Source organism: Ophidiomyces ophidiicola, assembly GCF_022830035.1.
Source record: "Ophidiomyces ophidiicola strain CBS 122913 chromosome Unknown scaffold_26, whole genome shotgun sequence".
Classification (NCBI taxonomy): domain Eukaryota; kingdom Fungi; phylum Ascomycota; class Eurotiomycetes; order Onygenales; family Onygenaceae; genus Ophidiomyces; species Ophidiomyces ophidiicola.
The window spans coordinates 22702-35404 of NW_026054666.1; the positions used below are offsets into that span (position 1 = coordinate 22702).

The following is a 12703-nucleotide window of genomic DNA, read 5'->3' on the forward strand; positions in this document are numbered from 1 at the left end:
AGACGCCTCAGCCACCGCTTGGCGCGCAAAGCCGCGGGTGCGATGAAGACGCGCATCAAAGCCAACACCGCACAGCCTGCTCTGTCTCTCTTTTGTCTTTTTATCTCTCTTTATCTCTCTCTCTCTCTCTTTTTCTCTCTCTTTATCTCCCTCTCTCCTGCGCCGTGCTCGCTGCCGGCCGCCCTGCCCTCGCCGCGCCCGCACCATGGCCTACAACCGCGTGCCCAGTACGTCTCTCTCTCTCTCTACCTATCTTCACTCTCCCTCCCTCTCTCTCTCTACTATCTTCACTCTCTACCTTCCGTCCATTCATGTGTCTCTCCCTCGCTGCCATGCTGTGGTCGCTCGACGATCCTGAAACGCCAGCCTTGGCTGCTCCCTCCCATCCCAAACACGCCCTGTCTCTGTCTCTCTCTCTATCTCTGTCTCTGTCTCTGTCTCTCGCTCTCTCTCTCTCTCACTCTCTCTCTCTCTCCCTCTCTTTTTCTCTCCCTGTTTCGCGCTCTCCTCTCCGCTCGTTCGCTGCCCGCTCGTTTCCGCCGTTCCCGCCGTTCCCGCCGCTCCCGCCGCTCCCGCCCCTGTCCCTGCCGCTGCTCCTGATCTCCGCCGCAATTTCGCGCCCACTACCTCCTCTCCGTCGCCCCGTGCTGACCCCGTCTCTCCTCAGACCCCGTCCGCGACGACGAGCCGTCCGCGCTGACAATGGACCCCAACAGCCTGCACCCCCGCGGCCGCGCCTCGCCCGCCCGCCCGCTCCAGTCCTACCAGCTCGAGGACGGCCCCTACCAGCAGTACGGCCACATGCAGATGCCCTCCACCGATCGTTTGATGGTCCAGCCCACGGTATGCCCGCCCCGGCCCAGCTGTGCTCGCTGCTGTGCTCACTGTTCTAGTATTCCGTCGAGAACATGCAACACTCCTTTGGCCACAACGAGGCCTACGAGCAGAACCACCCTTACCGGCCCTCGCCCGGCCCGCCGCGCGACTACACTCTGTCCCCGGAAACCCATCACGACTCCTACTTCAACCCGCCTTACCAGCCCACCGCCTCCCCCGTCGACGACTACGACCTGACCAACTACCCCCAGCGATACCATGACGACGAAGTGCCCATCCTGCAGTCCGATGCCGCCCCCTACAGCGACGGCCCGCCGCCCATCATGCCCACCCCCAGCCCCGCCCCCATCCGCCGCTGGAAGACCGTCAAGGAGGTGCAGCTGTTCAACGGGAACCTAGTCCTGGATTGCCCCATCCCCCCCCGCCTGCTCAGCCAGATCAACCACGCCGCGCCCCCCGAGCGAGATGAGTTCACCCACATGCGGTACTCCGCCGCCACCTGCGACCCCGGCGACTTCTACGAGGAGCGCTTCACCCTGCGCCAGCGCCTGTTTGCCAAGCCCAGGCACACCGAACTGTTCATCGTCGTCACCATGTACAACGAGGACGATTTCCTGTTTGCCCGCACCATGATCGGCGTCTTCAAGAACATCGACTACATGTGCTCCCGCTCCAACAGCAAAACCTGGGGCAAGGAGGCCTGGAAGAAGATCGTCGTCTGCGTCGTCAGTGACGGCCGTGCCAAGATCAACCCGCGCACCCGTGCCGTGCTCGCGGGTCTCGGGGTGTACCAGGACGGAATCGCAAAGCAGCAGGTCAACGGGAAGGACGTCACCGCCCACATCTACGAATATACCACCCAAATGGGCATGGAGCTCAAAGGCAACCAGGTCCTCCTGAAACCCCGCAAAGGCATGCCCGTGCAGATTCTGTTTTGCCTCAAGGAAAAGAACCAGAAGAAGATCAATTCGCACCGCTGGTTCTTCCAGGCGTTTGGCCGCGTCTTGGATCCCAATATCTGCGTCCTCATCGACGCCGGAACCAAGCCGGGCAAGGACTCCATCTACCAGCTGTGGCGGGCCTTCGATCTGGAGCCCATGTGCGGCGGTGCCTGTGGGGAAATCAAGGTCATGTTGGAGCACGGCAAGAAACTCCTGAACCCGCTCGTCGCCACCCAGAACTTCGAGTACAAGATGAGCAACATCCTCGACAAGCCCCTGGAATCCGCATTCGGCTTCATTTCCGTCTTGCCCGGTGCCTTTTCGGCCTACCGGTACGTTGCTCTCCAAAATGATAAGAACGGCCAGGGCCCCCTCGAGAAGTATTTTGCCGGCGAGAAGATGCATGGCGCCAACGCCGGCATCTTTACCGCCAACATGTACCTGGCCGAAGATCGTATCCTGTGCTTCGAGCTGGTGTCCAAACGCAACTGCCGCTGGATTCTGCAGTACGTCAAGTCTGCCAGTGGTGAGACCGATGTCCCCGATCGCATGGCCGAGTTCATTCTGCAGCGTCGACGTTGGCTCAATGGCAGCTTCTTTGCCGCCGTCTATGCCATCACTCATTTCTACCAGATATGGCGCAGCAGTCATAGCATCTCGAGAAAGTTCATGCTGCTCATCGAATTTATTTACCAGACTATCAACATGTTATTTGCGTGGTTTGCTATTGTGAGTTTCAATACTTTCCACCACAAAATGGTCAAGTCTTCACGTACTGACTGCTCCTAGGGCAATTTCTTCCTCGTTTTCCGCATTCTGACCACTTCTCTCGGCACTCCTGACCTGCTCGGGCGCGTGGGGGATATCCTCGGCGTTGTTTTCGAATGGCTGTACCTCGCAACTCTCGTGACCTGCTTTGTTCTGGCCCTCGGTAACCGACCGCAGGGCTCGAATAAACTGTACATGACCATGACCTGCTTTTGGGTCATTATCATGATTTATCTTACGTTCGCTGCTGTCTTTGTCACCGTTAAATCTATCCAACGCCAAGTTGCCGCTGGCAATTTCAGTTTTGGTGCCATTTTTAAGAATCTTCAATTCTTCTCCATGATTGTTTCGCTGATTTCAACCTATGTGCTTTGGCTTCTTGCTTCGATTTTATTCTTCGATCCCTGGCATATGTTTACATCGGTAAGCGTGGCCCCTGTGCCATCCGTTAACCAAAAGCTGACCTGCTGCCTAGTTCCTTCAATATATCCTTCTTACCCCGACTTACATCAACGTCCTTAATATCTACGCTTTTTGCAACACCCATGACATCACATGGGGAACTAAGGGTGACGACAAGGCCGAGAAACTGCCCTCTGCCAATCTCAAACCCGGCGGGAAAGTCGACGTCGAAATCCCCCAGGACGATGGTGACCTGAACGCCCAGTACGAGTCCGAGCTGGTGAAATTCGCCTCCAAGCCGCCAAAAGAAGTCCGCAAAGTCACCGAGGAGGAGAAGCAGGAAGACTACTACAAAGGGTTCCGAAGCTCTGTCGTACTCGTGTGGATTTTCTGCAATTTCGCCCTTGGAGCTTTGGTTCTGAATGCCGTGGGGCTGGAAAGAGTTGATCTGAATAGCCAGAACGAGGCCAAGAGAAGCTCCATCTACATGGCTGTTGTCCTGTGGAGCGTTGCTGGCTTGTCGTTGTTTAGGTTCTTTGGAGCAATGTGGTTTTTGGTTGTTAGGATGGTGAGTCTCGACCTATCCCGTCTCTCTTTTCTCTGGAGCTCACTGACATGTTGTCGATAGTTCCGTGGCGTATAAACCCATTTTCGGTGTTATGACAGTCGGCCCCCCAGTGCCCCCAGTTGAATGAGATACCCCTACATTTCCAAGTGGAATATCTTTCAATTTCAACATTCCTTTCAGTGACGATTGATGAGCATGTTCGTGTACCTTTTTTTTCTTTCGTTTCCGGCTATTACTTCATTTCGCACGTACATTCTTCTAATGACGAGTTGATCTGATCTGCTTCTGGTCATGGGCGCGTTCGGCTGGTTGGTGTTTGAATTTTGCACGCATGTATGTATGCACTGTACAATACCGTGGACAAATGTGGATTCGATAGATGGTCTTTTATGTCTATCATGTTAGTTTGATGCTTATGCAAAATGACAGGTCATTTCGATGATGACGTCATGACGTCATTATCGCTGATTGCTCCATTATCTATACCTCATTTCCCAGCTCCCTCACAATCGGCAATGAAACACCCCCATTCAATCAAATAAAGGATCTATAGTGTCATGAATAGTCAAAATACCTCGAAACTTCCTTCCAAACCTTCCCCCTCCGTTGGCGATCCTACCCTCGCCGGCTTTACCACTGGCCACAATGATCCCACCAAAAATGTCCCCGCTGCACGCGAACACAAAGACGCCACCTCTAAAACGCACAGCGCCGGCGGCGATGGAGCCGAGACCGTAGCGGACCCGGACACCATGGAGAGGAAGGGCAAAGTGTCAGGCCTTGCCGCGGGGATCCACGTATAGCCAAATCCCAACCCCCTTTCCCGAGCCCCCCTAAAAACCCTTTTGCATTCTAACGAGGGTTCGTTGTAGGGGGCCGGCGAGGTGCTGCGGGGCAAGGCCGGGGAGGTAGTTGACCGGGCGGCGAACGACGAAGCCGGGGCGGAGAAGGCCGAGCGGATCCAGCGCGAAGGATGGGAAGAGCTGGATACAGGCAGGTTTAGCCAGGCCACGAGGGAGAGAGAGCTTGGGGACCCGTCGGCCGGCCGGCATAAACATTGAGCGGGGGACGGACATATGTAGTTGGGGCCGCGCGGGGGGCGTGCGGATCCTATGACCTGCTAGGGAATGGCTGGTATCTTGGGCATCTTGTTGCGCATTGGGTCGGACTGTAGGAGTGTATATATGTAATCTCTACCCGGGCTTATGTACAGATCATGTTGAAATCAATTTGTCACTAATTTCTCATAGTACCCCCTCCATACTGCGTCGTTCATAATCCTGGCAGAGTTCGTAGCCATCTGAAGAAAGATTTGGAAATCTTTCCGCACTCGTTCACTGCGGTCGTCGCGATGGTCATGCCACTGGGCCTTATACTGGGGTGGAATGCGCACGTCGCTCGGGCGGCAGTGTGTGGAGATGAATATTGAAGTTCGACCGAAAAGGATCAACAATAATGTTATAAACATACCGACTATCACCCGCCGAAGGAATGCCGATGCTCCAATCCATTCGGACTGACCCGGTTCGTGTTGTGCTGGGGTTTGAAGATGATGAGTTGAGCTTCTTCTTAGAGTGGCGAAAAGTGGAAATTGAAAGGAGAATTCAGTAGGAGAAGGTAGTGTCTTCTTCCATGATACCAATAGAATTCCCAAATCGGAGTCTTAACACGACAGCGAATCTGAGGAGTGCCTATTAGGGTTGATGTCTAGTATCCTCGACAAGGAGAGACCTGCTTCGGGTAGATGGATGCTAGGCTTCACCATTGGTCAGAAACAACTGACAATCGAGTGTTATTTACCGAATAGCTCCCCAGAGTTTCGGTGCAGTATTGTCGTGGATAGTAGGACGGTCCCTTTGAGCCGTGAGTATTGCACAAAGCATTTTAATCCGATTCCAGGGTATATTCAGACATCATGAAATGTGGTTGGAGAGTTAAGCATTGCTTGAGCTTTCTCTTAAACATGCGCCCACCCGTTAGAGACAAGCACTTGCATCTCATTGATAAGGCAGTGTACCCCACTTTCTTCAACGCCGGATTTGTTTTCAGCCTTCCAACGGCGTAGCCTCCATTTCACAATTAGATTTTCCAGTGTCCTTCGGGGCATATTTGTCCATCGGGCGATTCTGTTGCTCCAGATTCCCCCGACCCTCTCTGGCAGGTTGGGCCAGGTGGCCGGGGCCGATGGATTTACAAGCCTATACGCATCCTCATTATACCCGACGCGAACATTTGGGTTCAACCAAACTCCTTTTGTTGGGGTAAGTGGGTTATCAGCATGGATGAGGCAGCATTCGGAGCCTTCCAGGCGGTAATTTGCGAGAGAGTCAGCTGTCCCCCGAAATTTTAGGGTAGGTGTATTGTAAAAAGGAGTAGCATCGAAGAAGATAATTCCGTTCCAACACGACTTTACGGGCACTGGAGAATTAGAGATAAGGGCGCGGCGGGATTTTGATGACAGGAAGTATGGCCATGTGGAAATTATTGCCTTTGCCCCGGAAGCGTCTCGAAGAGCAAAGGTGTCATAGTAATGTGGTGGCTTGGAGAAGTCCAACGAACATGCTGCAGCATACTCTCCACTGCGTGTATCAAGGAGGTTGAGGACATCGTTAGTCTGTACAGCGGTGTCAGCTACAACGCTATTGAACACTCTACAGGCAGTGGAGCAGACACTTACAGTAAATATAACGTCATTGAGCCACAAGACCTTGTCAAATCTTCTATGGCCTCTCTGGGATTGCAGGAAAGATAAGTCTTCCATCACACGGTTTCTTAGTCGTGATAGATATGGGATTCGTCTTAGTTCCCTTTTCCCCCTGGATGTCCAGATCCACCCGGGGACTCCTGGAGGAGGCGCATGCCGTATCTCATCCGCGTGTGTGGTCTCATCCAAAACCACTTTTCTTTGCACTCCCAGCTTATCCAGTTCGGCGTCGAGGCCTCTCAAGGCGTCTTTGCTTCCATCCCAGCTTCCGCTCTCCAATATCGATACAAACACATTCTCAGGCCCCAAGTGGCGCACGAGATCTAGCAAGGCATTGTTCCAATGTGCCCTCAAAATGGCTTCATTGTTCCAATGAATGCTTGCTATAAAAACCCTCTGTTGCGGTATCGGCTTCTTTAGTGTTGACCGTGGTTCGGGGACGGAAGGGCGGCCGTAGGAAGTGATGCGAAGGAGGTCGATTATGAAGAACACGGCCAGAGATAGAAGGACAGCGCGCCGCCATCTTAGCCGATGGGGGCGCGTACGTGAAAGGCGGAGGTACCATCTGCCCATTAGACAGAGATCGCCAGTAATCGCTGCGCTGTTCGTCCGTGAGCCTTGGGCGAGGCTGTCCGGTTTGTGTTAGGAACAAGAAAAGCTTCGCCGACTCCGTACAAGCAGCGAGGTTCCGTGGCCAGTCTGCTGGCTAGGTGGTGCCATCAGCCTTGGTATTATTGTCTCCTTTTCCTCGCCAAGCTCTCTCTGAGGACCGTTCACTAGAAAGTTTGGTCAGGGTTAGAGCGCCGTTTCAACTGTGAATACCAGGAATCAGAGATGTTCTCCCACTATCCTCTTCAGTTCTTTCATCCGAATGAATACAAATTCATCATGTCTCTCTCCCACTAGCTAACTAGTCAATTAGTTAGCTAGTTAGTTTGTTCGTATCAGGGATTTTTGCTGGCGGCTCAAGGATGCCGGGACAGCCAAGCCGACACCAGAGAGCAGATAATATACGAAGTTGCCATCACTGATCAGCTTCACAACTCCGCACGGCGAGCCCCTGCAAATCCTACCGTCAATGCCCAATCCTTCGTGCCCGTGTCGGCTCTCCAGAAACCCTTCCACTACTAACAGAATTTCGCGGCCCTGCCTTGTCTCGTCATTCCTCCGATTTGCCTGACAGAATGCGCCTAGACAAGTCGCATTGTCCCCGTTTATTCTACACCTCTGCTCTTCATTTCACTTGTCATAGCGCTTGTGCGACTGACCGCCCTCTGAGGCTGTGTTTCTGACATTTCCGTCGTGCTATCCACTGTCTCGTGTGATAGCCAGATAGCAGAGGGCCAGGCTTCAAATGGCAAAGCAAGGCATGGGAGTGGTTGCGGCGCCTTCAAGCAGGCGGGTTATTAGTGAAGTTCACACAGAATCTCAGCATAATATTGATGGAATGACCGTTCCTCAATAATGGAACATTGAATAACATAGGCATACAAGCTCTGCATAGAGCCTTATTAAATCTAAAGAACCGCTGGAATACAGTTTCAAGCCTCATATTGTCTCGGATTTTCTACACTGTTTTTCAATTTCAGAAATTTCCCTCAAAATCCGTAATCTCTTTTAAAAGATTACGGCTGATCAGCGGTTACCACCAATAAATAACATTTATTTTCTATTTCTACGGCCTTGAGACTGTATGTTTACTAACTATGGTTCTTCTACCGTAATTTAGATCCAGCGATTGTCAGAATGATTGTATTGGGCTATAGATCTAGCTACTATAGTCAAAAAATCTATCTAAGAATCCAAGTGAACAAGGAAATACAGCGCACTTCCAACAGCTCCACCGGATAGGTTTCCTACCCAGTCCAGGTAGCGCTGGCTAGATTCAAAGCCTTTTCTGCAGAATGAAACAAATCAAATACGTCTCGACAAGACTGCAGTACCTGAGCCGGAAATCCTCTGAAGGCCGACTGATTTAGATTTTGGGTTAGTCACATTGTAGCAACAGCTAGATACCTGAGGAATCAAACTTACAGTGAATGCACGATTCAAGAGATGGACGCTTGTCACCGCATCTTCCAAATTCTGAATACGGCCTTGACGCAGAAGCACAGACGCTTTCATTCCTTGCTTTGTAAGTCGCTGAGCTTGACTCGTAATGTCACGGATAGGCTGTTTATTAGAAGATGGTTACTTAGGAAATAGTTCTTAAAGAGAAGTTCTTTACACTCACTTGTCGAAAACCACCACACACGTTGCGAGCCTCTTTGACCAACTCTTGAACTGGCCCTCCTCTTAATATCCCAGAAACCTCCCCCCCCAGGACTTTGCCAGACCTTCGAGAATATCACTTAACGGCTAATGATTGTCGGACTGAGATGATTTTCAAGTCGCCCAGAGTGTCCAAACTGACCTTTAAGTTGAGCTTCTGCGGGGGATTATCAAAAAGTTTCAATTGTGCATCCAACGGTGCCTTGGCATTTTCGATTGAGCCTCGAAGGAAGGTCGAGATCCTTTGCCAGGGAGTTGTAGCCTGAGCGGACACTAGGGAAGAAGCTCCCAAAAGGGCGATAACAAGAGTGAAACGCATTTTCAAAATAAGATTGACAGAGGAAGCTAGAGTAAAGATGGAAGGTAGATGGTTATTGAGTGATGATTGTCTGGTGAAAGCCAATGCTGCAATGATGACTCCAACCTTCGCGATTCCTCTGGATATATATACTCGTCGAAATAAATAAGAATAGCAAATTTTTTTCGACTTTGTGTTGCGGTGTTTTCGTCATAGATGCATGATGGAAGGATGATCCTTCAATAGAAAAATCCAAGACTCCCTCAGACATGCCATAGCTGTTCAGCTGACGAAGGATCTTCCCATCTCATGGCACTTCTTCAGTAGAGAAATGCAAAGCTCCTTCAGATATGTCAGCGTAGTTATTATTCCTGCGAACACATATCCATCAAACAAAACATACCTAAACATCGAGGGCCTCAAGATAGGCAGGGCGCCAGGGCTTTCTATACACACACCCCAATGTATGTACCTATCATAGCTAGCGACTTAGCGTGGCCACGACTTTGAAGACAGGACCACTTGTTGTCAATGGACTTGGGGCACTTGATAGTAGGTTTGGCAGCAACTGGCATTGTTGATGGGTCCAAAATTAGAACATCTGTAACTATATGGATTGATGATGGGCGATTGAGTCTTACCAAGCGGCCTCGGACCCCGAGCCGAAAATCACTCAAATTAGATGACAGAAACCCCAATTTGAATTATGCACCTGTTACAATAAAAACTGCTACTGGATATTTGATTCATTGTAACAGGTTGTATGCGTTATAACCTAAGGATAACAACAGTAAAAATAGCATAGCAAGGCAAGAAACACAATGAAAAAATGGGAGGGTGTATGGTGTAGTTGATAAATGTCTGCAGGAATCCTTCTGGCATGGTTTGTTGTTTTTGGGGAACAACCATCTGAGAAAGAAGGTTGTGGGTTTGAATTCTGCTATTCTCAAATGATATTTTATCAACAGAGAAGCCTCTTCTCTGAATGGAGAGAGTTCTCTCTAGAAGACAAGATTATTGACTGCTGGAAACTAGAAAAGTTTAGTGTGAGTGATGATATGAAAGTTACATAAGCATATACTAGATTAAGTTAATAGACTGAGCTTGTCAGTCTTAGTGTGATCTTATACATTTTGTTCTGATTTTCTCTTGATTCTTGTTATGTTTAGATATACCAGCTACACTCTAGATTTTGTGAGGATTTCTCTAGAGTCTAGAGAATATGATCAAAGAGAAGAATTTGGTGAAAAGTCAAATAAGAGATCTTAACCCCTTCTGAACATGCTACAGTTTGAGACTTAAACAGAATGAAGTGATGGGAGCCCAGATATCAAGAATAACACATGCTGTAACTAAGTCAGATTAGAGAGAGTGGCTCTTCATAGTCTAAGACTCCATAAGAGCCTATGAAAAATAATGAATAACAACAACAACAACAATGAAAGAATGAATATCAACAAGGGAGAGTCAATGTGGTACAGAAATGTTAAACAATCAAGGTGATTGAAATCAGCTGTGAGCTTGCAACTTTCTAGACCATGGTTGAAGCAAAGAAATGTGCAGTGTGGCGCTCGAAGATCCTCTTTGCACATACAAAAATTTGTTGAAGCAAAAGCAAGCTTGAAACTCTGAATTTCCCCAACTGAAGTGAGAAGTCTCACTGTCTTTGGGAGCAAGCCATAGCGGAATCCTGGATCTTTTCACTACCGTAATGTTACAGTATCACTACGTAGTAACTCATTACCAGTTAAGACGCCTCAGGACCACCCGCCTGGACCTGCGAACGGCACAGTTGTATCTCCCAGCAGTCATGGGCGCCCCCGCCTGTTTCTCTGGCACTCTGTCTGGATGTAGTATTCCTCGGATTTTCAATCCCCTTTGATCTATGTAAAGTGTATCCGAGTATTAGACAAAATGCCCCTGCCAGTTCCATATGCGTATTAAATAGAATTCTACATGTTTTTTGCATGAACACACACTACAATGCCACAAATTACAAGGCAGAGACCCAACCAGGTTCCTAGATAAATGTTTTTTTAGCGACGGTGGGTCGAACGGGTAAAGAGCAGCACATACGCTTTGAGATTATTTTTCCTTCCACATACCACTCACCCAGGACGGTAAACAGGAATGCCATGGAATTTGTTATTGGGACTGTCAAACTCAACTCTGTATTTGATCAGTTAAGGTGTAAGAGAAATTATCTCAGACGCAAAGATAAAGAATTTCGCCGTACCATGCTTCCCAACCAGCAAAAAGAACCATACACTACCGGTCAAGTTCAGCAGCAACGGGACCGCATACGCCGGCGTACGTAGTAAATTCACTACAGTCCAACACACCGCAGTCGCTTTCCGCTCAACCCAAGAGCGTCGGTCTTCACCACCCAGCGACATAGAGTCATTCCGACTATTGAATTCAACAGCAGCTCGGCGAATGAAAGGGGTCGTGAAGCCCCATGCGATGCCGACGAGGAGGAAGGCAAGGATGTAGTTCAATGCCTCAGGAGCCTGGTCAGGCAGGGTATCCGAATCCATCGGCCGCGAAGAACGACCTTGTGCAGACTGAGTAATTTGATTTAGTGCTTAATAACGTAACTATATAGTATCTGGATGCACTAGAATCACTTATATGTTGGTACCCTAGGATACTCACAACTAGTTAGTTGTTGAACTAACTAAGGAACTAGGTAGTTAAGTGTGGTACCTAGTTAGTTAGTCAGTTAGTTAACTAACCTCGGCATGTTGTACCGCATCAGCCAACCAACAAGCATTCTATGAATGCAAGAACCCCAATACGGAGTACTGCTCCATGCCCCCAGCCAAACACCAAACTCCGCGACTTAAATACATGATCGAGTCCTTGAAAATGCGCCGTTATCCCCCTTTGAGTACAGGCCATATCAAGTAGAGCGCCAGAATATTATCGATACTATGGCAGCAGCAATCCACCTCCCGCTATCCCGCATGTTGCATCCACAACCTCAGATGATCTGGTTCTGTAGCGTCACCAAGGGTGCAATTGGTTTTCCGGACTGGTCAAATATCGGCAGAGTGGCCTCACAATCCACCCTAGGACTCTTCCAATCGCAGCGCAGGGCTTGCCCTAGGAATTGCTGGCAGCCAGACCAAAAAGGCGGATAGAAGCCGCCGCCAGGAGTATGGTTGAGGTCGCACATATTTCGCTCGTATCCGCAGTGCACCCACGGCACAGGCTTACATGAACCAGTAACCTTTGCAAAGAAAGTCCAGGTTGCAATTGCGCACATATGGTTGGCTGGGCAGGGCATGGCCATCTCTGCTGAAACAATCTCCGTCTTTGACTCCGTTTTGACATCTGAGTATGAAGCAGAGACCTCCAACTTTGCACCACCCTTATCACCACCAATGTTCCCTGAAAGTCTTGCTTCAATGCTCCAACCCTGGGTGCGGCCTGCCGTGACCCATGTAGATTTTATGGTTTTGAGGTTAGTGGTCTCATTGCCTGTGTTGATTGTTTCTCCTTCAGTGACAGCTGTATAGAGAATTTCTACATTCGAAATCTCCATCAGCCGATGTTTGTAAAAGAAGCCAGCGCCACCTGGGCAGAGACCCCAATAAGCAAAGCATGTTGACTGCCAGTCTTTCTCAGTTGACACAAATGGTGGGTTTTTTAAGTCAATCTGAAATATCTTTTTTAGCTCTTCCCTTTTGTGCCTAGCAGCTTTCAACTCCGGGGTGAGTTTGGGCTCAGGATTGACGTTAACAGTAGGAGGTGGTGTGCCCGCGGATGGTGAAGGTGTGCTCGGAGGTGCGTTTGTTGGGGCAGCGTGGACGCATACGGAAAGCGAAATGGCTAGAAGTGCGAGTATTGAAGCCATATTTATTTGAGAAAACGAGTGGGAGAATGTCCTGGAGAGAGAATCTTTGAATATC

The 12703-nt window shown here is 49.7% G+C and overlaps 4 protein-coding genes across 4 annotated transcripts; 2 read left to right on the forward strand and 2 right to left on the reverse strand.

Annotated features, from left to right (window-relative positions):
* Nucleotides 1–205: 205 nt before the first annotated feature.
* On the forward strand, nt 206–3591 carry LOZ57_005304 (chitin synthase I; the record flags this gene model as incomplete). Its single annotated transcript, XM_049254335.1, has 6 exons — nt 206–227; nt 668–843; nt 894–2507; nt 2568–2969; nt 3022–3516; nt 3577–3591. The coding sequence occupies 6 exons, from the start codon at nt 206–208 to the stop codon at nt 3589–3591; spliced, it is 2724 nt and encodes a 907-aa protein (XP_049106639.1).
* A 482-nt stretch (nt 3592–4073) lies between these two features.
* LOZ57_005305 (uncharacterized protein) lies at nt 4074–4577 on the forward strand (the record flags this gene model as incomplete). The annotated part of the gene is made up of 2 exons (XM_049254336.1): nt 4074–4313; nt 4389–4577. The coding sequence occupies 2 exons, from the start codon at nt 4074–4076 to the stop codon at nt 4575–4577; spliced, it is 429 nt and encodes a 142-aa protein (XP_049106640.1).
* Nucleotides 4578–5473: 896 nt separating this feature from the next.
* LOZ57_005306 (uncharacterized protein) lies at nt 5474–8810 on the reverse strand (the record flags this gene model as incomplete). Its single annotated transcript, XM_049254337.1, has 7 exons — nt 5474–6130; nt 6194–6848; nt 8081–8190; nt 8255–8392; nt 8454–8503; nt 8557–8578; nt 8634–8810. The coding sequence occupies 7 exons, from the start codon at nt 8808–8810 to the stop codon at nt 5474–5476; spliced, it is 1809 nt and encodes a 602-aa protein (XP_049106641.1).
* A 2962-nt stretch (nt 8811–11772) lies between these two features.
* LOZ57_005307 (uncharacterized protein) lies at nt 11773–12648 on the reverse strand (the record flags this gene model as incomplete). Its single annotated transcript, XM_049254338.1, has 1 exon — nt 11773–12648. One exon carries the CDS (start codon nt 12646–12648, stop codon nt 11773–11775), a length of 876 nt encoding a protein of 291 aa, XP_049106642.1.
* Between the last annotated feature and the right edge of the window lie 55 nt (nt 12649–12703).